The 25965-nt window shown below is 42.2% G+C and overlaps 1 protein-coding gene across 1 annotated transcript; it reads left to right on the top strand.

The window, feature by feature from the left end:
- Positions 1–747: 747 nt before the first annotated feature.
- LOC141768403 (uncharacterized) lies at positions 748–24567 on the top strand. Its single transcript, XM_074636694.1, has 4 exons — positions 748–861; positions 1007–2772; positions 6760–6983; positions 24542–24567. The coding sequence occupies exons 2-4, from the start codon at positions 1085–1087 to the stop codon at positions 24565–24567; spliced, it is 1938 nt and encodes a 645-aa protein (XP_074492795.1). The 5' UTR covers positions 748–861; positions 1007–1084.
- The last annotated feature ends 1398 nt before the right edge of the window (positions 24568–25965 follow it).

Below are 25965 nucleotides of genomic sequence, written 5' to 3'. Positions count from 1 at the left end.
TGATTCTAACCCTAACCTAACCTTAAACCAAGTCTTCACCCTAAAATGTTATGATTGACATTATGGGGACGTGCATTTTGTCCCCAAAAACCCCCACAATGTGACTGTGTAAACAAATGTATGTCCCCACAACATGAGTAGTACACACACACACACATTTACATTTATTCATTTTGTTTCAGTACTACGGACAGCACCACACCTCCACACACAGCCAACAGTGCTGTCCATGGTTCTGAAACAACGTCGTTGATAATCTCTATAAAACACAGGTTAGAGCAGGTTTTAGTTGAATATAGGTAAACAGTCCATGTTTACGGAACACCTCCGACAAGACGTAATCTGGGAACCCCCTAGAGCGTCCGTAGCATTAAAATCAGGTCCGACCAAAGTATAGCCTTAGACAAAATCTCAACAGATGGATGTATTCATAGAAGCATGACTCGGAAATACTTTGATTCCCAGGTCTCTAGGACCATTTGTCACGTTTTTTTCAAAAGTCTGATATTGTCTATAAACACGTGTGTGTGTGTGTGTGTGTGTGTGTGTGTGTGTGTGTGTGTGTGTGTGTGTGTGTGTAGTGTGCACGTGTGTGTGTGCACGTGTGTTTGGGTGACATCACAGCAGTGGTGACATTCCAGCAATGGTGACATCATCACTGCATCGTGACATCACCAGATGGAACACTGTGATGAATTAAAGGAGTGGTGACATCAGTTGTGACATCTTAAAGGAGCGGTGACATCATAAAGGAGTGACATTCAGGAGAGAGTCCCAGAATCACACAACTGTAGTTGAATCTGAAGACTCGATCAGACGAAACACATCGACTGAGAGAAGCAGTTGTCTCAAGAGGAAGAAGTATGAATTTTATGAATGCATTCCTTTAGATTAAACCTCCCAACAGTATATGAAGCCGTTAAAATCAGCCCCAACATTTAAATGCAGCTTACATGTTAGTTAGTTGCAGCCCTAATTATTATTAACGATTATTTTCACTCATCAGACTTTCTACTGAGAGAAGCAGTGAATTTCTCTCCAAAAACCACGAAGCATCGACAAGAATTGACCGTAAATCAGCATCATGGTATCATCAAGAACTTCCCAGCCAGAAGCCATCATGCCCGAGTTCAACGTCCGTCACGTTTTTTCCAAGCTGCTCAACTCCTTCTTTAAGGGGATGACGGCGGATCAGTGGGGAATGATGAAATCCGGCAGCCCCGACGACGCCACTATGACCATGATGGGAGAGTTGCTGTTGGACATCACAGCGGCCTTGACAAGATCTTTCCTGAAATCTATCGGGAGCACGACCCTGGCGTCTGAGGACGACGTCCAAATCAATCTGGGCGACACCATCTCTCAGGGCTTTGCCGAAGCTCTGGGTGTCGACATCTCGGTTCAGTGTCCGAGCTCCAAAAGCTTGACGACATTGATCTCTGAAGAGGTTTCGGAGAGCGTCCGAAGTGCCCTCTCCAGCACCGAGGGCATAGTTCAGCGCCTCACTCCTCCCGGCAGACTCAACAGCATGATTCTGCATGCCTGCAAAATGTGCCAAGCGTTCATCGGCAGGATGAAGTCGGTGTTCTCGCCTCGACGGTGCAAGCAGAGGACCATCTCCGAAGAATCAGATGTGGAACTGGAACCCTCAGACGCCGAAGACCGCCATGCGGCGACGCCTTCGTCGAACGTCGTGATTTCGATGAAAGACATCATGTATGTCACAATCATCATCAAGAAGCAGTTGAACGACATCACCGAACCTCTCTTGGTTGACGTGCCGGACTCCGAGTACGCGCTGCTGCAGTCTCAAAGCGCTCGGGAGATTGAAGACGTCGCAGAAGACATCGCTCGGAGCATCGCCGAAGAGGCTGTAAGACAGACTCCTTCGGAGCAGAAGCGCAAACGCTCAAAGAAAAACATCGGAAGCAAAATTAAGAAGCTTTTGGCAAAGTGCTTTGCCAAATCGTGCATCCATCGCATCGTGGCACAGATGATGAAAAAATTCCACCGAGGCTCCAAAGTTCACAGTCGGGAGTCGGCAAAGTCTCTCACGAAGAAGATTAACGATCTGATGAAAAAAACAGAGAACCGCGATCTTCTGGGACTCGGCACTCCGCTCCTAACCATTCCCCCCGGTCGAGTCTTGGAGTTCACAAAGGTCTTAAGTGATCTCCTCTACACACACATCCTACACGGGCCAGAGATCATCCCCGAGCCGGTGATACGTGCCAACATGCGCGCCGACTTGCAGCGGAAGGTGCTCGGTTTCCTGTCTCTGGCCAGATGGTGGCAGATCTTTCAGTCCGACAACCTCGTCGACAATTTGAGACACGCCATACTGGGCAATAAGCCCAGGGCCAAGAAACCTTTGGCAATCACTGCACCGTCTGCCCCGGTATCCGTGACGAAGAGTCATGATGACTCAGCACGGCGAGCGCGGAACGTACAAAACAAAAACTGCGTCGAGGTGCTCTTGGAGAGGCTGGTCACGCGGATCTTCAAGAAGGCGAAAGTGACCTGGACCCTTTCAAACGTCCATGACATCATCCAGCGCCTTTTTGAACAAACGTGGGCCGAAGTCGAGGGTCTCGATTTCGATTCCAGCCCAGAAACATGGGAAAACCTTGAAAAGGCAATTTACCGGGACCTGATTAAGACGTGGGGCAATGCGATGTGGGTGCTGGTGTCCTTGAAAGGGGGTAAACCGGCACTCGGAGACCGTATCGCCTCCGCCGTCAAAGGTCACCTGATGGCACCACCGAGACAGAGGTCCTGCATGTGCAGGTTTTTCTCTTCTATGCTCACCGCCGTGACGAGGCGTTAAGGTGGTTCATGGGGTTTTCTCCGGGGGCTCCGGTTTATCCCACATATAGTGAATCTGACTTACTATATATAAAAAAATGTCTTGAATGTGTCATTCATCTGGAAGGAAAAATTGACTTTTTCCTTCTGAATGAATGCGAGGGCTTGAGCTCTCAGCGCTACCTCAGTAGTCAGTGTTGTCTACTGTTGTGGAACGCACGGGTTCGATCTGGGTGATCCAGTTCTCCCACAATCAGTGCATAATAATGATCATTTAATGAAATAAAATAAATAATAATATAAATAAATAATATGAATTCATTTCTGCTCATTTCTCTCATCATTTGCTGCAAATATTCAACTCAGACTGAAGTTCTGCTGATTCAGCGAATTTGTATAAAGTACAAAAATAAAGTACAAAGAAAAATGTGTTTTGCACACTCTCTTCCATCATATACACTGATCTTAATTATTGCATATTTTAATGAGTTTACCTGCCTGATTGTAAACATGTAGAGAATTATTGTAAAGGAGAATCAGGCTTCTTGTGTGTTTTAGCCCACACAGTCTGTAAATAACTATTAATATTTAAAACCACGCCTATTCCTGACCGATCAGAACTGTTATAATTAAAGATCATTAGACCTTATTTATCATGTTTAGATATTTATTTACTGACACCTTCACTGTAAGGTGTATCAAGACATATCACAATGATGGTGTATTGTTTTGCTAGAAACATAAATGCATTCTTATTCAATGACAATAAATTAGGTTATTTTAAGGGGGGGGGGTTTAAGTGTAAGGATAACTGTTTACAAAACCAAGTCAGTCAGAAAGAAAGCATTCACATCATTAGTTCAGTGTTCACTGCATCCATTCAGATAAACCTCCTTTGTGGTAAAACAGAGGGAACAGTGACATCTGCTGGCAGAAAGCAGCTCCAGCAGGAACAACAGAACATGAACAGTGGTGAGAACGACCGCTTCAACATGGATTTCTGAGGGGAAAAAGCTCCACGGGCGACTTTATGTGTCTGTGTTCAGTCATGTAACGTGAAAACTAGCAGAGTCACACATGAAACTGGAAATTTTCCTGTACGTACATGATTAGTAAATATAAATTCTAGAGGTCGCATGTTAATCAGTTCTGTTTGTTTATTTTACATCAAACATTATATAAAATATTAAGGTGCTGACTTTCCAACAAAATCCAGACATAATGTTTTTGTAGTTAGCTGAGAAACTTAAGTGAAGCCTCAACTGAATTCAGATTTTATCTGATTCTTTCTGTTTGTTACAAGCAAGTATTTATCTTTGATAATATGATAAATTGCTGGTATTGGTTTTAATCATGGATGTATTGGATACAGCGTCGGAGGCTCCTGTTCGTCCCTATTAGAGTGTCTCAGTGGAGCGTGAAGCCAAAATGGATCGACTCCCGAGTGATAAAGTACGCGGATCATCCGCCGATCTTCCTCATCCATCAGGCCCATAGAGCAGACGCAGTAGTGTTTCCTTTAACTCCTCCTCCCAGCCTTCGCTCCAGCCTCGGTCTGGGTCTCATTCACATGAACGGTGGAAGGGAAATAACTCTGGATTCAGCTATTAGTGCATTTTACAACTTTTAGGACCTTATGACTTAAATAAGGACTATTAGAGCGTTCATACTGGGGAGTTGATTCACCTCAAAATAAAATATCCTCTGAGTTACAGACGTCTCTTTCCCAATGTAAGTCTATGGGAAAAAGTTTTTTTTAGGCCCAATGGCATCACGTGACTGACACGGAAGTTGTAGTACCGTCGTTTGCTGCTACGAAAGTGGGCATCAAAGCTCGGCGCTCGTCCTGAGGGCTTGGTTTTAATAAGGTAACTTTATTAACTTCCACTGTTATTTAGAAATATGTGGAAATAAACAGCAAAACTCCATCTTTCCACAGAGTGGAGCTGCGACACAAAGCAAAGCAGAAAGATCTATTTAAATGTGTTCATCTACAGTTATGTTGTCATAAACTGAACTATTCTGCAGAGGCATGTTGGGTTCAGAATATATATATATATATATATATATATATATATATATAAAAAGACTAAAATAAGATCCAGGTCCAGGTGGTGAACCTCTGTGGATCATCAGGACACGGCTGATCCTCTCAACACATCCACTTTTCTGATCACTCAGACTCTGACAGAGACCACCACCTTCGGTTCCATCTGATGAGAGAAGAAGAGAAGTCATGAATCAGTGTTTACAGAGACTCCCTTCATCAGCTGTCAGTCTGTGATGCAGCACACAGTTCATTTATAAAACTATCACTGGCAGAACCAACCTCCATATCTCTGCTCACTACTCAATATCTCCAACACTAACCGCAATTTATCTTCTAGCAAATTCATCAGTATGGTCGTGCCTAAAGTCTGCACCTCCTCTGGTCGTCACTCATTCCAGTTTGCTGCTCCTAGTGACTGGAATGAGTTAATAAAGACACTAAAACTCCAAACCCTCATCCCGTTACCCTCCTTTAAGAACTCTTTACAAGAGATAGTTTCTGATCACTGTACTTGCTTCTGAATTTGCCTCTCTGGAACACACCACATATATATATATATATTGTGATGTTTTAATTTTGTCTAATGTTTTATTGCACTTATCGTATTTTATGTTCTATGATCTAATATCTTGCCTTCTGCAGCTGCCTCTTGGCCAGGCCGTAATTGTAAATGAGAATTGGTTCTCAGTTGACTTATCTGGTTAAATAAAGGTAAAATAATAGAAATAGAACATCCAGTACAAAGAGCAGTAGGGACTTCAGTCTGTGTAGCGTAGCCGGCTTCCTTTCCGCTCTCATGTTAACATATTGGAGTGAACACACTGAGCTCAGTACTCACAGACCTGCAGAGACTTTGGGCATCAAGTCTGTAGATTTCACTGAAGTACACAGTGGAAATAAACTGCTGAGAGTCCTGAACTAAGGCTGTCACGATATCAATTTTTCTCAATACGATTATCATGGCAAAAAATTATCACGATAACGATATTATCGCGATGTCATTAAAAAAAATTACGCAATCACTTAAAATACATCTTTAACTTTATTTGGTCTAACTTTTTTTTGTTTTCTTTCCAAAACAGCGGACACCAAGGCAAGGCAAGGCAGCTTTATTTGTATAGCACATTTCAACAACAGGGCAATTCAAAGTGCTTTACAGAAACATTCAAGAACATTGCGACAAAATGCAAAAGAACATTAAGACATAATTAAAACAGTTATAAAAACATTAAAACATTAAAACATTAAAGATTAGAAAATAAAAACAAGCTAAAAATAAAAGCTAGGATAGAAGCTAAAATAGCATAAAACACAAAAGAGTAAAAGCTCTTGTGCAGTATCAGATCATTATCTGGTTTAATAAAAGGCAGCCGCAAACAGGAAAGTTTTAAGCTTTGTTTTAAAAGAAGTGAGAGTTGGAGCGGTCCTACAGGTTTCTGGGAGCTTGTTCCAGATATTTGGTGCATAAAAACTGAATGCTGCTTCTGCATGTTTAGTTCTGACTCTGGGGACACTAAGCAGACCTGATCCAGATGACCTGAGAGGTCTGGATGGTTCAGAACACAGCAGAAGATCAGAAATATATTTTGGCCCTAAACCATTTAGTGCTTTGTAAACCAGCAGCAGTATTTTGAAATCAATTCTCTGAGAGACATACCAGTGTGTTTTACATGACAGTGAGTGTGTCTGAACGAATACGTAGAATATGATAAATAGGCTGGGCCGACCTGCTCCTTTTTCTTTCCCTGATGATTTCTCATGTTTCTTGGATGCTGCTGCCTGACCACAAGAAAAGTACCAGCTGTCACTGTCTTGTTGAACAGGCCTCAATTAAGTTAGCCAACTTCACTTAGCACATAAATTAGCTAGCTAGCTAACATAGTCATTCACTATCACGGTTGAAGCCGTTCAGTGCCGGCCATCCGGGACCCGCCGGTGGTGACGGGTGGCTCGGCTTGTAGGAGCCGGGTGGTGTTGGCCAGCCGGAGCCCGCCGGTGGTGACGGGTGGCTCGGCTGGTTGGAGCCGGGTGGTGTTGGCCAGCTGGAGCCCGCCAGTGATAGCGAACAACCCAGCCAGCCAAAGCCAAGCAATGCCAGCCGACTGGTTCACTATCGCTGCGGGTCTCGGTTGGCTAGCATTGCTTGGCCTCAACTTAGCTACGCTAGCTAGCCAGCTCACGTAGTCATTCACTAACCAAGATATGCTAACGTTGTACTCATATCTCAACTGACATGTTTATCTATGCTAACATTACAACTCATGTTCTGCGTGATAATTGTGAAGGTGACTATGCAGCATGTTTGAAGTATTAGCTCCTTTGGCTAATACTGTAGCTCCACATTCCCTGCACACTGGAGCAGGATCAGGAAGGGCTTTGTTTTTCATGTGCAACCTGAAGAATTCCCACAATGCAGATTTTACAGGTTTAGCAGGGCGATAAAGTATCTCCTTTTCATTCGTCGTCATTTTGACAGAATCACAAAGACAAGACGTGCGCTTGCTTGTGGTGTGTTTATTTTATAATCTGTTTGTGGCGTGTATGACGTCATGTCTGCGACAAGCTTTTATTTACTGCGTGCGGGAGAACACAAAACAGAAATAGCTAAACCAAGGGCTAAATTGAATTAAACACATTAAATATATTGTGTCTGGATTACTTACACGATATTACTATTTTCATGTTTTTAATACCGTGATTACCGCAAAACCGGTATACCGCGACACCCCTAGTCTCTACATTGACACGCATTTTATACTGCAGGTGTTTTTACTTTTCCTTGATTAGAGCTCTTCTCTGGACTGTGTTTGACTGACATCTCCTCCACTCTCCTGAATAACACCGGTTTATCAAATTACCGGCTGCTGCCCATGCCGGTACAGTATGTCAGGCCGGTCGCACCACATGGAGAATGAATGACATGGTACGGCGCGATGTGCTGCACTCACATAGCTAGTGGCATATAGAATAAAAAGTGAGAAAGACTGCTGATGGAGAGGAGGAGCAGAGGTGCATGGATCCAACAAACACAGGACTTTCAAACCAGGAGACCGGTGCTCGTGTCCTAAAGTGTTGTTGGGTTATGTGGATGTTCTGTTAGTGACGTTTGTGACGCTTGTTCCCTACGTATTTTACTTAGTTTAGTTTACTTAGCCATCGTTAATGCTATTAGTAACACCGGGGCCTTTTCCTACTATGGTAATTGAAGATGTCTTGCTCCTGGGGGGGATAGCCTACTTTTATTTAGTTTTTTTTACAGTCCCAATAATTGTTGTTTAATAGTACAAGGAGTCTGGTGACCTCACATTGCTCCTCCCAACTACAACCTGACCAAAAGGAAACACCTGCGATCAATTAAATAACAAATATTATTCCGAAAAATACCACAGAATTTTCATTCACCTGATCATTTAGTGAAATCAGTGTATGAAAGGCTGATTCATCCAGAGTCAGAGTCACATTGTGTATGTGCTTCTGTCAACCAGCAGATGTCACTGACAGCCTGACTAAATAAGCTGAAAGCAGGAAACCAGCATCACTCACTGTTGTGTGTGTGTGTGTGTGTGTGTGTGTGTGTGTGTGTGTGTGTATGTGTGTGTGTGTGTGTGTGTGTGTGAGTGTTTATTTGTGTGTGACTGTGACTACATCATGCTCCACACTCCCTTGGCCATTCATTAAAATTTAAATCCTAATCGCTCCACTTAAATTAATTGGAGACGATGAATAAAACAGTCTCATTAATACTGCACTGAGTCCCTTTCACACATAAATCACTGGGCAGTGTGATCCACCCTGTGTGTCTGTCATGGTTTCATTCATTCAGTTTGCTTGTTTTCCCTGTCTTCTAATTCTGCTGTCATTTCAGACCTGGCCACTCCCACCTGTACTATCAGCTCGGGTTGCGGTCGAATAGTCCTTTTTGCCTAGGAAGGTTCCTAACGGAGTGAAATGACCCGGAAGTACCTCAGTAGCAGCCGTGACAAGAGCTGTTAGAATCCTCTAAATGCTGAGGAAAGGAGCTTCAATGCTTCCTTTATTATCTCCTTTAGCAGAGGATACACTGGACCATCCTTTACCAAAGGAAAGTAGATAATAACATCCCACAATTCCTCGCGGCCGCAGCATTTAAAGCGACGCACCATTCGGCCGTTCATATAAACAAACGATATGCTTATCTTGCATATTATTTTCATACGCTCATACACTAACTGGGATTGATGTTTCACTTTATTTTTAATTAATTATTTATTTGGAACATGTAACAAATACCTCAGTAAAAAACAAAACAAGAATAAGAAAATAAAATGAACAGTAAACAATCAATTAACAAATAATCAACATAAATAAATATTACATGTCCCAAAAGAAGTTGGAAGAACTAAATGGTCCTACAACTTCTCCATAACTCCAACAATTAACTCAATATTTATCATATATTTCTTTGTTTATTTCAGTTCCAATCTTCGTAATGAAGTGATGTTTTTCACCGGTTGTCCACGTTAGGTCAGATGATCCGTTATTATATGTTGATGTGAAGTGTTCCAGCAGCAGGAGGACATGTGGTATCTCTCTTTCACACACCGTGGGTGAAGCAGTCTGTCACTGAAAGACCTATTTAACAATGCACGGGGGGATTGGCACCTTTTGTAGTCCATCTTCAGAACATTGTAGTTTCACCACGGCAGACCCGCGTCCCTAACATCCGCTGCCGTCGCATCATAATTGCGGAGTCTAGTGAAAGAACAGTCAGAATCTCTTAACAACACGGTTGTCTTTTCCTAAGTCCTTCTGAATTCTCCTTCTCATCTTTCTTTGACCTCCTGATGTTTTCCATCGAGATCAAGGAAAAGCGGTTAGTAGTGATGGGTCGGTCGCGAATGAGCCGGCTCGCGAATAGCAGACAAGATGAGTGACAGTCGGAAACAAAGCAGCATGTGAAGTTATGGTATTCTGGAAATTACAAGGTTTAGTACAATTATATTGAATAATTTAAGTGACATATGTGCACACATACTAATCATAGGTCAAAACAGTGCTAAATTTGGCTGAATTATAAAAGGCAGAAGTGGTAAAATGAAGAGCTGTTTGGAAGCCGAAAGAGCCAGCTCTTCTTGATGAGCTGAGCCAAATGATCTGGCTCACTAAAAAGAGCCGTAATTCCCATCACCAGTGGTTAGGAAAAGACGTTAAGACGTCATTTTTTGACTTTTCTAACGCAACCCTGTTCTTTACAGACCCGGCCACTCCCTCCAGTGTCAGCTCACCTGGTTATTCTCCTCACTCACCTGTTGCCCATCCCCTCATTAGCTCCCCAGTATATTTACCGGTCCACTTCCACTAGCTCGCTGCCAGATTGTCTTTGTGCTCACTACTCAGCTTTCCAGCCTCTCATTGTTTGCTTGTCTTTGATCCTGTTCTAGTTTTTTGACCCAGTTTTGTATTTGGGATTCTGCCTTAGCCTGACCCCTTTGTACCTTGTAACTGCCTAGTAAAGACTTTAACTTTGCATCTGCCTCCTCATGAGTCGGGTTCCTGGGTTCCGTTTTGCCTTTAAACTGAGACGGTGTACTGCATTTCCTTTGTCTGTTTTCTCATCTGTCTTTGTCACTGTTACAATGACTGAATGGATCAAACAAAACACAGTATTGTGATATTGAAGCACCTTCGTTGGTACTCGGTCACGATGCAAAGGAAGCATTTATTTATGATATTACAACCCTGTCTCCTACAAATTATCTTTATATACAACAATACTACATAATTTGCAACACCAAATACATTTGGGGGCGGATGTGGCTCAGCGGTGGTGAGCGGGTCACCCACCCAGTGGAAGTTCGGCGGTTCGATCCCGGCTCCTCCAGTCACATGTTGAAGTGTCCTTGAGCAAGACACTGAATCCCAAACTGCTCCTGAAGGCTGAACCATCAGCGTGTGAATGAGTATTTAGATCAGATCCTGATGGGCAGGTTGGCTCCTTGTATGGCAGCCTCTGACATCAGTGTATGAATGTGTGTGTGAATGGGTGAATGCTGACATTAAAGGGGACATATCATGCTCATTTTCAGGTTCATTCTTGTATTTTGGGTTTCTACTAGAACATGTTTACATGCTTTAATGTTCAAACAACACATAATTTTTCTCATACTGTCTGTCTGAATATACCTGTATTCACCCTCTGTCAGAAACGTTCCGTTATAGCGCATTTCAACGGATTGGCAACGGAAGTGCGTTGCTAGGAAACAGCTTGGGTCCATGTTTACTTCCTGTCAGCTGATGACATTCACATACACTGCAACAGGAAATAAACTGGGACACATTTAGAATGTTTAAAACTGTGAAATGGGGCGCCGCGTTAGCTCACCTGGTAGAGCGGGCGCCCCATGTATCAAATAGGCAAGTCCTTGCCTGGGGTTCGAATCCGACCTGTGGCCCTTTCTGCATTGTCATCCCCTCTCTCTCCCCCATTTCACCACTACCACTATCACTCTCAATAAAAAGCCCCAAAAAATTATCTTTCAAAAAAAAACTGTGAAATTGTCTAAATATTGTATATATGTGACATCACAAATGTACAGAAATCCTGACAGCTTGTTTCAAACTCACAATTTCTGAATAGATGCTGTGTGTATTTCTCTGTGGATTCAGTGTTTTGATACATTCACAGTATTTATATAGCACTTAAACCTGCTTTATGATATAAAAGACATGAAAATCTCACTTTTTAAAATATGGGACCTTTAAAGGCATTTTAATAAATGCAAATCCATTTACCATTTTGAAGGAAATGTTATGCTGACTAAATCACATTTCTTTCAACATAATGAGGAAGCATCTGCCAAGTAGCAAAAGTGTTGATACAATATATACTGTACTTCACTGTCGGTGTATTTCAGTTGTTTTCCGCCAACATCTTACAATACAACATCTGCTTGTAATAACTAAAGAAAGACTTGTTTATGAATTGTTTACAGCAGTGAGTGCTAAAAACCCAGAAATGAGTCAGCATTTTAACACTTCCTGTTCCCTCGTCTGGGAGTCAGTGGGTTTTTTAGTTAGATGTCTGTAATCAGGTCTGTGGTTAACACAAGCTGAAGAGATTTTAACGTTTTGTTCTATGATATAAAATACATCAGTAAATATTCCAGTGGTGAATTTTGAATCCTTTACGTGTCTTAAAAAGGTGGTTGCTAACAAGTGTCTAAATGAGACGACTAAACGTCATCACGCCAACTCATCCTCCTTTACAACCTCGTTGTGTTTATACTCGTGCTCATGTGACCGTGGTGTAGTTCGTTTATAGCCTAACGTTAGCTTTTCACTTCTGCTGAGATTATCTTGCCGAACAAAATGTGTCAGTTTCATAAACATGTGGTTGCCACAGAGATTATTTTCTGCATTAATCCAAAACCCGATGGAACGATCTCATTGGCTGTTAGTGGAGGGAACCAGGGAGATGATCACTTCCTGTTGAATTACAGAAATACGTCATCCCTGGATCACTCTATTAACTTCTTAAAGGTCAACTATTATGCAAAATGCACTTTTCAATGTCTTTTAAACATCAATATCTGTCCCCAGTGTGTCTACAGGTCACCATAGTATCATAAAAGACCATCCTCTCTCTTTTTCTCCTGCTCCATCTGTCCGAAAATGGGTCTAAAAAATCGCTGAGCAGCACTTCCTTACTTTGGTGACGAATTTCATGCCATATAAGGGTTTCCTGTTAGAACAACGGTTAGAACCTCCAGCTAGGTGGCCCTGCTAAGTGTCTCTCTCCTTCCGCTTCGCAACTATAAGCAAAGTCTGCTCCTACTTCTGTTAGTCTGCAAGAACCAGCAGAATCTCCCATCATCTGAGATAAATATAACATGTTCTTTCACAAAGGCTTTATGTAATTACACTGTTTCAACAGGTGATATGAAACATTAATTTTATGTCAAGCATGTAGAAGAGTACAGGTAGTAAATAGTGACTGTAAGCAACACAACACATTTCTGTTTCACAGTCAAACTTTATTTGAGTAGACAGATGACAATATTAATTATACACAGCATTTTTAATTCCACCTGCAGTTAATTTAACATGGTACATGATAAAGTCTTTCAGCTCCGGTAAGCTCCGGTGAGTTTAACGTTAACCGGTCTGTAGTCATGGTAACACAAAGACAGCTCCTACAGTAAATAATATACCATTACTCTGATTACTTTACTACGTTTATCAGGTGTCTTTTACCAGAAATAATTAACTGACCACTGTTTCACATCTTCTATTTTCCACCCTGATGTTCTCTGTGTTTACACACCGTCTCATAGCGGTAGCATGTAGCTACATGCTAACATGCTAGCTCTGTATATCCATGTAAATAGAACTATCTGCTTCTTCACTTGGATGATTCTGTCGGTCATTTCTCACAGATGGACCTGTAAAGACAGACGTAAAACAGAGTGTGTGTTTACGGTTGACAGAGTTTATGCAGAATGTAAATACTGAGCTAACGTGACTGAGCTAAAAATAGTAGCATTATTTACCTGAGAAAAACCGTCAGGAAAACCTGAATCTTGACCGCAGATTTCGGATCAGATTCCTCCGTAAACGTGCGCTGAGTGAAGTTTCTGGTTTATAAACTTTTAAGTAGTTTATATCTGCAGCCCTCCCTGCAGCTCTCTCTCTGTAGCTCAGCGCACACTCCACACTGCAGAAGAGTTAGTTTAGCTCTGAGAATATCTAGTGAATGTACAGTGGACGTTTGTGCAGAAATAACTGCTGCAGCTCCTCCAGACCAACAGAGGTTTCCCGTGTCTTGTGAAGTGACGGGGCTCCGCAGAGAGAAACGTTATCGTCTCCGACCAAAACTCCGGTGTCTCCCCTGTTCCCTCCGACCGCTGTCGGGAGGCTGAGGCAGGAAAAGCCAACACTAGGATCAGCATTGATTCATGGAGAGACCTTCGTCTGGTCAGCTAACATTACTGCCAAGCAGCTGAAATATAGAGTGATATTGTGCTTTTAGCTGACGTGTGTCGCCTCACTGTTTTGAGCAATGCTTGTTCATGTCTATGTAGAGCAAGCACGAGCAACAGGACGCTGACTACTGTTGACTTAACGGCCACAGGTGTCGCTGTTAACAAGCTATTTCTGATTCTTACAAACGGTCCCTTTAAAGGTGCAATGTGTGAGATCTGCTCCCAACAAACAAATAACTGTCAGCATTTCCAGCCCGTTCTTATTCCCATGGCGTCAAACAGTGGCGCTTTGTCACGGCTGCCGGCGTTTGATACCGCCGCACAAGGCACCCTCAAGCGCCGGTATGCAACGCACCAGGTTTTCTATTAACTACGATGTAAACCCAGCAACAGTATACACTCAGGTAAAATGCTGTAGTTACGTAGTTTAAAGAGCGAAAGAGACACACAGGGTGGGCGGGAGGGAGGTGGATGGGACCAACAAACACAAGGCTTTCATCCAGGAGACCGCTGTTCGTGTCCCGTGTGTTATGTTTCACGTTACAATCAGCTGATCGCTTGTGTCCTGTGTTCACAACATCAACTCACATCTTCACTGTACAAACATGGTAATTTTAAGCCAAACCATTTTTAGTTTTTTTCCGAAACCTAACTAAGCGGTTTGGTTGCCTAATCCTAAGAAAGACTGTTGTTAAGTCCACAACAATAAGCACATGTTTACTGCGATCAAAAAGTGATGCCGGGGGTTTGACAAAGTGTAAGTATGTGACGAGTTGGGATGAGAACGTGTTGGCATTTCACCTCTACTACTGGGTCCATGCAATCTAAATGTACAGTCATCAGTTATAAAAAAAAAAAAAAAAGCCAACTACTGACTAACAGCAGGCAAGAACACTTAAAGGTCCCATATCATGCTCATTTTCAGGTTCATACTTGTATTTTGTGTTTCTACTAAAACTTGTTTACATGCTGTAATGTTGAAAAAAGCCTTTATTTTCCTCATACTGTCGGCCTGAACATACCTGTATTTACCCTCTTTCTGAAACGCTCCGTTTTAGCACATTTTGACGGAATTGCAACAGAATTGTGTTGCTAGGCAGCAGCTTGGGTCCATGTGTACTTCCTGTCAGCTGATGACATTCACATACACTGGATTGAGTGTTTCGATACTTTCACAGTATTTATATAGCACTTAAGCCTGCTTTTTAATAAAAAAAACATGAAAATCTCACTTTTTTATAATATGGGACCTTTATGATTCAACCAAACTGCTGAAACTCTGAGAGCCTGTCACAACAACATTGCTTCTTCTAATCTTCACTCCGTAGTTTATGTTAGCCATCTGTGTGTTTGTGCGACCAACCGGGGCTGTACGCTCCATCTACGCTTTGATATTCTCTGGTTTGCTGTCAAGGAACTCTCCAATAAACACTCAGTAGCTACCTATTAATCATGAAGTAATGAGGTACTAGTAACTGCTCAATATGATGGATGAAGAGTGACTAATGACGAAGCAATTCATAATTACCGGTTTTATGCTTCTCCGTGGCTGATAGAGGAATGACTCATAATGTGGCCAGTGTGTTGATCCATACATATTTATGAACTAATATTTACATAATAATTCACTAATATAGTATCTCCCATTTGGCATTTGGAAACATGTTTCTCTGATTCACATTTTTCAGTCCAGATATGTGTGTCTGTGACGTGATTTCTTAGTCTGTCGGTGCCTGATGAATATCTGTTTGATCAAAATGTTGCACAGCAACGGCAGTGTGCAGATTTTACACCACGTCACGAGGTCTCTGTGTGATTCAGGACCTGTTCAGAGCTTTTTTGGGATGTGCATACTTTTTTTTCATCCAATGCTTTACCTTACCGAGATTGTTGTCCCCCAAAATGTGACAGTGTGAAAACTTTCTGTCCCCACAACGGGAATAATAAAAGGACACACACACACACACCTCCACTTCTCTTTCTGTGTTTAGTGTGTGTTTTCATGTGTTGCTTCAGGCCACCCAGCAGTCTGTCAGGTTATTAATAATGTATCATAGCTCCATTTAAGACAAAGTGACGGCTTGCTCTCTGCACAGATAGGTGCTCACAGATGCATATTTGTGTAGCTACAGAGAAAAACGCCTGTTCTGACCTCAGTATGGAAAACACGGATGCAGTTTAAAATATCACTGCTTTTGACAGTCTGTTTGCACATCAGTGTTACTTAATGAGCTGAATTTTGCCACAGCGATTACATAAAAACAAGCAAAGTGTACAGGCAAATGAAAGTATATATAAACAGGGACTAAGATAATTATTTATTAATTTTTACAGAGAGAGAAAAAATACAAACCTAATCAAATATAATATATAACTGTCACAGTCACACCAACAGGAGGAAACAAACCAAGTCATAGGGATCATAAAATCCACAACAAAAGGTAGGTAGACAGGTAGGTAGACAGGTAGGTAGACAGGTAGACAGGTATGTGGACAGGTAGGTAGACAGGTAGACAGGTAGGTGGACAGGTAGGTAGACAGGTAGGTAGACAGGTAGGTGGACAGGTAAGTGGACAGGTAGGTAGACAGGTAGGTAGGCAGGCAGGTAGACAGGGAGGTAGACAGGTAGGTAGACAGTCCGTCCCTTCAGGTTTCCCTCCAAAGACACTCCCCCAACATTATCATTAGGTAGGTAGATAGGTAGGTAGACAGGTAGGTGGACAGGTAGGTAGACAGGTAGGTGGACAGGTAGGTGGACAGGTAGGTAGACAGGTAGGTAGACAGTCCGTCTCTTCAGGTCTCCCTCCAAAGACACTCCTCCAACATTATCATTAGGTAGGTAGACAGGTAGGTAGACAGGTATGTAGACAGTCCGTCCCTTCAGGCCTCCCTCCAGAGACACTCCCCCAACATTAATATTATCAACATAAACAACCAACAGGGTTATTGTTAGTACTCGCAGCTTTCAAGCTAGCAGCTGGAGGAAGACTCTTGTGATGAGCAGTGAGTGCACAAGCAGAGTGCGTAGGCAGAGTGTGTGTAGGTAGGTAGATAGGTAGCCCGTCCAATCATTTCATTTGCACAGATACCAGATTTATTTCCTGTTTTTGGTCAGAGCGTTAGATTGATTGATTGTCGTCGGGACATAACGAGAATTTCAACAAGTATAACAAAACAGTTTTTGAACACTACCAACCCTAGCTTTAAGCGGTTACCAGTTAGTAGAACTAGAACTAGCTGACCATATATATATATATACAATATACTGTGTATACATATATATACTGTGTGTATATATATATATATATATATATATATATATATAAACACAGTTTGGTATAATAGCTTGCTCTAAATGAACTCACAAGCAAACGTGTACACACACATCCTCTCGTCGCCTCCGAGGTTGGTGCAGATCCTCTTCTGTTCCAGCTATTACACCTCGGTGTTAATTTCTTCAGGTTTTTTGACGAGCCTCCGAGCTAAAGCTTGTTCTTTGTGTAAGTGCTTTTTCTGAACTTCTCCCTATCTCTGCAGATTAGTCAGGGAGCAAATTACCTGCTTGCACAAAAAAAAGCGCAGTCCTACACATTTTGCTGCTCGGTGCTTGGCGTACAGATCTTCTTTTGAAGACAGGCTATGTTATTTCCCCTAGCCCTGCAGCAGTCCTGGCATGCAAATCATCATAAAATTAAATTTTAAAAAACTGCACATGTACTCCGGGTTGCTCTTATCAGCGTCTGCACAAACTGCATACAAATCAGGCCAGGATCATACACCACAGCAAAGGTCTCCACGTAAAAAGGCTGGCTAATTGCTAATTGGGTCGCGAGGTCTGAAGCGAGCTCGGCTAACAAGAATTAAAATGCGGGGGGCGTTAATGCCTGTGAAGTGTCTCCGGCTTCCTGGTGACATGCCCCCAGAGCAGAAACACACTGACAAACACCACTGCCACGGTAGGACTTTGAGAGGCTTGCTGCTCGCTCGGCTCGGTCTACACAGCAGCTTCATAACATCACATAATGGCTAGAACATGTCAAAGGATTTTTTGCTTTTCAGTGACACTGTCCTGCAGTCATTACACTGAAATGTGATGTGTTCGGTGTGCATGTATAGATGCACCAGGCTTTGGCTTATCTACAGTTCCATTTACAGGATGCAAAAAACACATTTTCATAGTACGATATTCACAACAACAGACATATCTATTCCCACCACGCTGTTTCCCCAATTACAACAGTGAGGTATAAATCAGTTTCATGTCTAATAGCTCTTACACATGGACAGATTATGGAACAATGGACACCTGGGCACCCCAGGCGTCCATTGTTCCATAATCTGTATGTAAAACGCTCTGTGAGTTAAAAATTTCCGTCTATATTTTGCAGGTTAACTCTAAAGTTGCTCTGAAGGCAGAGAAATTATTATATATATTTGAGCATATTTTTTACGCTAAATGCAGTACCTGAGGGTTTCTGGACAATAACTGTCATTGTGTTGTGTTGTTAATTGATTTCCAATAATAAATAAACTCAGAAACAAAAGTTTGGAAATTAGTGTTTGGTGGATTATTTCTCTGTTGTTACAATACTAATTGACATTGTATTTTACATCGTTGGAAAGTCTGTTTATATACCTTCACAATGATGTCCATCTCTCTAAGGATCATGCATTTGTGGGATGAGCAGGCTGGCGGACCTGCAACGAATCCTGGTTGAGGAATGGAACGCCATCCCACAGCAACGTGTGACCAGGTTGGTGACCAGCATGAGGAGGAGGTGCCAGGCTGTTGTGGCTGCGTATGGATCTTCCACCGCTACTGAGGCTCCTGACGGTGTATTAAATGAATAAAGTGTAAAATTGCCAATATGTCTTGTTTGTTCCTTGTTACTGATACAGAGTTCAATCATCCAATCCACCAAACAACTCAAAACAAGAGTCAATACCAACAGGAGAATACACTGTTTACCATCGGCAGAGCATTTTGGCCAAATTTTCTTGGGCGCTACCCACATAATCAGCTGTGCTGCTCATCCCACAAATGCATGATCCTTACAAGTTGAATCATTGTGACGGTAAATAAACAGGCTTTCCAACGATGTAAAATACAATGTCAATTAGCATTGTAACAACAGAGAAATAATCCACCAAACACAGATTTCCAAACTTTTTTTCCAAGTTTATATATATATATATATATATATATATATGTATATAGACAAAGCTCCTGTTAAAGCGAGCTCTTCTCCATTTTAGAGTCCTGTATCTAGAACCACCAGACAGCAGTAATGTGATGATTGAGGGGGCGATCAGTGTAATTATATTGTGAGTGCTCAGCATGTGATGGCTCTGTGGTTCATGTCTGATAGACCGGGTGTAGGAAGGCAGTGTTTGTGTGTGATTCTGGTAAGTTTGTGGTACAACAATAGGAGGGGGGGTGTAACAGAAAACAGTGTGGCATAGATAGATAGATAGATAGATAAATAGATAGATAGATAGATAGATAGATAGATAGATAGATAGATAGATAGATAGATAGATAGATAGATAGTAACTTTATTGATCCCGAGGGAAGTTCAAGAGTGGAGTCTAGCATGGAGTCTTTGCAGGGCTCATTTATGGATGTCAGTGATGTGTTGATCAAAACTGACTTTGTTGTTTATAATGAGTCCAAGACATGTGAATGGATGCAGGTTGGGGTATTTGAAGTATGTGGTGATGGTACAGTCATTAGTGTAGACAGTTTAAAGGAAGATTCTTTTTAGTTCCACCTCATTTATTTATTTTACAATCCATAATGTAATACAGATCATATAATGATCATCGCCACTGTGACTATCAGTAGTAGCAGACATAATATAAGATAATAAGTTGATGTAGTCCAAACAGCAATGAGAGCAGTACACGGGGTGCAGACTGTATATCAAGGTCATGTTTGCCCAGGGGAGGAACCAGTGCTCTTAGCTGTGAGCAGACATAGAGCATGATGGGATACTATATTAAGAAGCTGCTAAAATAACTGCTAATATAACTGTCCATCCAGTGGCGGTTCTAGGAATATTTAACTGGAGTGGCCTAGGGGTGGCAAAGGGATGTCTAGAGTTGGCCACTATGGGTTTTACGCATTAGTCATCTACTAATAATAGGCTAAAACATAAATGAACAGGCTACATACATACACATTACTGTTTATATTCAGGCTATTTTGAAAAAAACCTTTACAGTTAAGTAGGCTAACATTAACAATGACAAATAAATAGGACCTTTTTTCTGAGCTCATTTATGAAAGTTAAAGCTATTAAGTAGTCAAATGCTTTTAAGAAAACCAATAACAAAAATACGTTATGCAAACCCTGGGCTCTATCCAACCCAGTTTTGTGCTGTGGACTAATGTGGCTATTACACATTGTGAGACTGGGTTGGTTCCAACTTCCTCTGAATTAACTCAAAATGACTAATCTGAATCATATAGCATACCATACATTATAGCATATACTGATATAATATAGACAGTTAGGCTGGATGTTTTGGGATAAAGAATGAAAAAACAGGTTTTGACTGCAGTGAAGGCCGTTAAAGTCATGGACTTTGTTCTGCAAAACAAACAGCAAGGTATTAGGCAAATCCCTGTCATGGTGATAAATAACATGGATCATAAAGTTAGTATGATGTTATTTTTGAACAAAGAAACAATGTGTATCACCATCTACAGGTTATTTCATGAGCTTATAATACATAGAGTGACATAGAGTCAACTCGGTAAATCAACCCAGGGTTTCTCAATCTGGCTACGAGCGCGTTCACATGAACGGGGCGGTGTCTGCAGCATGTGACCAATCACAGACATGGATAAGTTTACTGACTGCAGACAGACAGACATAGGCCCTGTTCACACCTGGTATTAACATGCATCCTCAGTGATCCGATCACAAGTGGACAGCTTTAAGTACGTCTATTTACACCTGGCATTAGAATGTGTCTCCACATGCGTCTTCAGTGACCACTTGTGATCTGATCTCACTTCCCCGCTCTATATGCAAATAATCACGTAGTAAACACATGGCTAATACAGCAGCCGTTGTGACGTAATACTACATGAATGTCAGTAGTAATATCCTACATATTCGTTAATTCTGGTACATTGTATTAACATCAAAATAAAAGGTTATTGTACCGGCGGTCCCCGGGGACCTCTTGTGTTTATTATGTGGTTAGTAGTGTGTTTGTTTTGTGATCAGTCTTGTGTTTGTTATGTGTTTGTTATGTGTTTAGTCTTGTGTTTGTTATGTGGTTAGTCTTGGGTTTGTTATGTGGTTAGTCTTGGGTTTGTTATGTGGTTAGTCTTGCGTTTGTTATGTGATCAGTCTTGTGTTTATGTGATCAGTCTTGTGTTTATGTGATCAGTCTTGTGTTTGTTATGTGATCAGTCTTGTGTTTATGTGATCAGTCTTGTGTTTATGTGGTTAGTCTTGTGTTTGTTATGTGGTTAGTCCTGTGTTTGTTATGTGATCAGTCTTGTGTTTATGTGATCAGTCTTGTGTTTGTTATGTGATCAGTCTTGTGTTTATGTGATCAGTCTTATGTTTATGTGAATAGTCTTGTGTTTGTTATGTGATCAGTCTTGTGTTTTTTTAACCCATTCATCCACCCCAACCTCGGCTCCTTCATGAGCCTCGATTATATTTCCCAAACAAACATGTACATGGACAGCTGCAGACACAACGGATGCATAGTAGTTGTTTGTATTGCCCACTTGGAGGACGCGTTCCACACATAAAAGTAGATTGCTACGCTACCACTTATAGCGTCACAACAAATTGCCGGTGCGCAGATGTTCACACAGAGTCTACATGTACACCTTCTGATGATGACATTTCCGTCACACAGACCCCAGTGGACCATGCAGGTATAACAAGTCCTGGATACGACGCTGCCGCTCAGCCTTGGTTCCAATTAATTCCAGTTGTCACTCGCGGTACTGCAATGAAAAATCTGTAAAAGAAACGTCTGTAAAACTGTTGACAGGACACCTTTAACTGCAACCAAGGTTGATTGTGACTCTTTCTATTCTGAATCGTTGATCCATGGAGGTTTTATATTTGTAAAAATGTCCTCAACTTGAGAAAAACGGAACCCGGAAGCTAGAAAACCTTTTTGGTGTGTGCGCCAGACGAGCAATTCTCATTAGAATGAATAGGCGCCATCTTCGGGTATCCAATTCTTATAATACATCCATGGACAAGGACACACAAAGTATAATATAAGCTCTATGCGGACGGCCGGAGCAGTTGCTCCGAGCTAGGGCTGATGTGACACATCAAATCGAGTCAAGACAAAGAAAAGAAAAAGACATTAATGATCTATTTTTCTTGCAGCACTAGAGCCCAGATAAGAGACCAGATGCATGCATGAACAAAAATATCAATGTGTCAGTGCACCATATTACTGTGTTTCGATTGTGAGGGTCTATTACCAATGTGTCTTTCATATTCTTAATAATGGTTCATGGATTTTGACTGTATTGTATAATCAATGCTCAATAATGTACTGACACATAAAACTACTGTCATTTGGGAGGCTGGTCAATGTTACCAAAATCTGTTTGGGTAAATGTAAATTATGATGTATCTTACAAAGATACAGTTGGGAAGTGTTATAGGGCTACTCCAGCAGTTTAGTATTACATTTCCATTAAGTTGGAGGACTTGTGAGCCGACTGTATATAAGAAGTGGACGTAATCACCTTGAAATCACTCATTGGTTTGTGGATGTTTGAAGTCTTGAGTTTATCATTTTCATAGACTGTAAATAAAGATAGACGACATGTTTCCACTTCCTGCCACTGTACAGAAGTGAAGCTAAAATATCCTGACTACAGGAGCTGCCTTGAGATTGTGACGTCATTTGGAGCCAGAGTCTGTGCAGTAGTGATCGGGTGGTGGAGCCGTGGTAACGAGGTCACCCGCCCAAATAAAAATCGCAAGTTGAGCACGGCCGCAGAAAGAGAGACTCACAGCTGCCAATCATGATGCTTTACCCCTTTTTATAGCATCAATATAGCATATGGCATCATAGCTAATTAAAACCAAACTTATCATTTATTTATTATTTATTTGATATGTAATTTGACTTTTTATTTTGTCCCATGTCCCACCCACTAACATGGAGGGGGGGGCTTCATGACCGACACTGCAGCCAGCCACCAGGGGGCCATCCAGATGTTTTGGCTTCACCTTTGGGGAGCTGTCATGTCGTCCATCTTTATATACTGTCTGTGATCATTTTGGTCGTCTTGGTTTTTGGCCGTCGCCATCTTGTTTTTTTTCTGCAACCGGGAGTGACACGAGAGGGTGGAGCTATAGAACAACTGAACACTGAATAACTGACAACGCTGACATCTTTAGGCGACCGAAATGTTACAAGTCAAAACACACTGTAAAAAAGTTAAAGATCTAAAACAACGACGACAACGCCGCAGTAACGACCTGTCCATGACAAACGTGGCGGCTGTGTCTCTTCTAGAGAATAGAGGTCTCGCCTATTTTTGACGCGTGCCGAGCGCATCTCATAGCAACAACAGACAGTGAAAGTAATCTATTGACTGTATATTGACATCATACCAACAAGATTACTATAGTTTCGATGTCTATCTGTAGAATATGTTATGGAGATGAAAAAAAAGTAAAGACTTATTTTTAAATCAACACTCAAAATAAAAGCCCTCAAGCATTTTTTCTATGGACAGAATTCCTTCATTTGTTAACACAAGGCTTTTATTCTGAAACATGAGCAGTCAGTGCTGTGGAACATGCAGTGACTTGGAGAGCACCATTAATTGATAAAGTATGGGGTTCAAATCAACACTTCCTGCTTTAATTTTGAAATAAAAGCCCTCAAGCGTTTTTTCTGTGGACAGAATTCCTTCATTTGTTAACACGAGGCTATTATTCTGAAATATGTGCCTGACAGTGTTCTAGAACATGCAGTGACTTGGAGCGCTCCATGAATGAATATAGTGAGGAGTTTTAATTTAAATTAATTAAAATTTAAATTAAATTTAAATTACCACAAGTTTCTTAACCTTTCTCGGTCTAAAATAAATATAAATTATATTTATAATGAAATGAAATGGCCATTAAAAGGCAAACTCTATGTAGAAAGAAAGGGCTGACAGCAGCAGCTGCAGCAGCAGACACGCAGCAGACACGCAGCTGAAATGCAGCTGGTATGAACGCCCAAGGCGTGAATCACGCAGCCGCCACGCGCTCCTGACGTTCCTGGTGTGTCTGGGGCTTTAGGCATTGGATTAACTTTTCAGAACCAGAGGTTGCCACCTGGCTGTGAGTGTCAAGCTCCAGAAAATGGTATGATATCCATCATATCACACATCACTTCTGATGAACATCATGTGATATGATTGAAATCTCCAGATCAGCTACAAAATGGACCTTGTTGTTTCCAAGGTCAAGAATGAACTTAGATCCTCACCCCAAGTTTGTAACGCAAGCTATCTGATCAAAATGTGTCATTTCCACACAGACATTACTCAAGCCATGTCTACATGCAGTCCGTGCCACTTGAGATATTTTCTCAGTCTTGACCAAGCTCCAGGCGTCACAGAACACATTCTTCTGTAAGTGGCGCTCCCCGTGACTGTGAACTGACTTTGATAGTGGTTTAGCTGAGATGTCACAGTTCCTTAACATTCTCTTGTGCCTATTTTTAGGTCCTAAAATCCTGATGACCCCTTAGCACATGCAGTGTTTATTAGAGCAAATCTAAGCAGCACAAAGCATCCAGCGCACACATGCTAGAAATTTCTCTTTGCTCTATAGGTACCCCTCATAGCATCAGTTTTGGACTCAGGGACGGTGTGTCAGTTTCCACATGTTACATGCATAGTGGCCTTTCAAAATAAACTTCCAACATAGATTTACTCCATTTTACTTACGCAACAAAAGTACTTGGTAAGTTTAGAAAAAGTCTGTGGTTATAGGGTTAAAATAAGTATGTTTGTTATCTCGCCGATACCGAGTACCGATACAAGTACTTCTCTGTGCCAAAAGACCCTCGTTAACAGCCAGCTGGAGGGTGTGAGCGACACACGGCAGGCTGGGGAGTCCCGCATACGCCGCGACCGGCTCTAGGTCGGCTTGGAAAGGTTTGGGGCGAAGGTGGCTCACGACCGCAGCTTTACAGCGCTCCCCGCCCGGACCTCGCCGCACCGTGGACAAAGGGCTTGCTGCGCCCTCTCTCCCCGCCGGGGACGGCCCCCTGCTCCCGGTGCGACTGTCGACCGGGACGGACTATTCTTAGTGCGCCCCAACCGCGTCGTGCCGCCAGATTGGGGTTCGGCCCACGTAAAAGGCGCGAGGGGTCTGCGACGATGTCGGCAACCCACCCGACCCGTCTTGAAACTCGACCAAGGAGTCTAAAGCACGCGCGAGTCAGAGGGTGCAAGCAAAACCCCGTGGCGCAATGAAAGTGAGGGCCGGCGCGCCGGCTGAGGTGGGATCCCGGCCCAGTGGGGTCGGGCGCACCACCGTAAAGTGGTATCGGTGCCGTTGTATCGGAGCTGTTTTGCGAGTACGAGTACGAGTACATGAGCACAGTATCGGAACCGATACCCGATACTGGTATCGGGTATCGGTGCATCCCTACTAACTGGCATAAAGTAGGATATGTAAGTTACGTAACAAAGGTACAGTAAAATAAGTCAACGTTGACTTGGTTTCATACAGGACACAAACAGCGGTCTCCTGGGTGAAAGTCTGTGATTGTTTGTCTCAACCATCCACCCCGACCTCCTCCCCTAAGTGGATTTTCTCGCTCTTTGTACTGCTTAAGTAGCTTTGCCGTTTAATAATGACATGGATGGATTTACATTGGAGTTAGTTGACAGTCTGGTGCGTCTCATACAGACGCTGAAGCAACGGCATCATCAGCACTGAGCTTCTGGGGCTTCTAGCCACCAATCTTTCCAACAGAGGAAAACATCTATAATCATCATGAAATGTAAATAATTTAATTCCCGACCCGCCTACCCTTAGCCGCTGCCTAGTGTGTGTGTGTTTGTGTGTGTGTGTGTTTGTGTGTGTGTGTGTGTGTGTGTGTGTGTGTGTGTGTGTGTGTAGAGAGACTGAGGCAGTG

Source organism: Sebastes fasciatus, chromosome 5 (genome assembly GCF_043250625.1).
Source record: "Sebastes fasciatus isolate fSebFas1 chromosome 5, fSebFas1.pri, whole genome shotgun sequence".
Lineage (NCBI taxonomy): Eukaryota > Metazoa > Chordata > Actinopteri > Perciformes > Sebastidae > Sebastes > Sebastes fasciatus.
The sequence above is the reverse complement of the archived record's forward strand: the minus strand, read 5'-3'. Positions and strand labels throughout refer to the sequence as shown.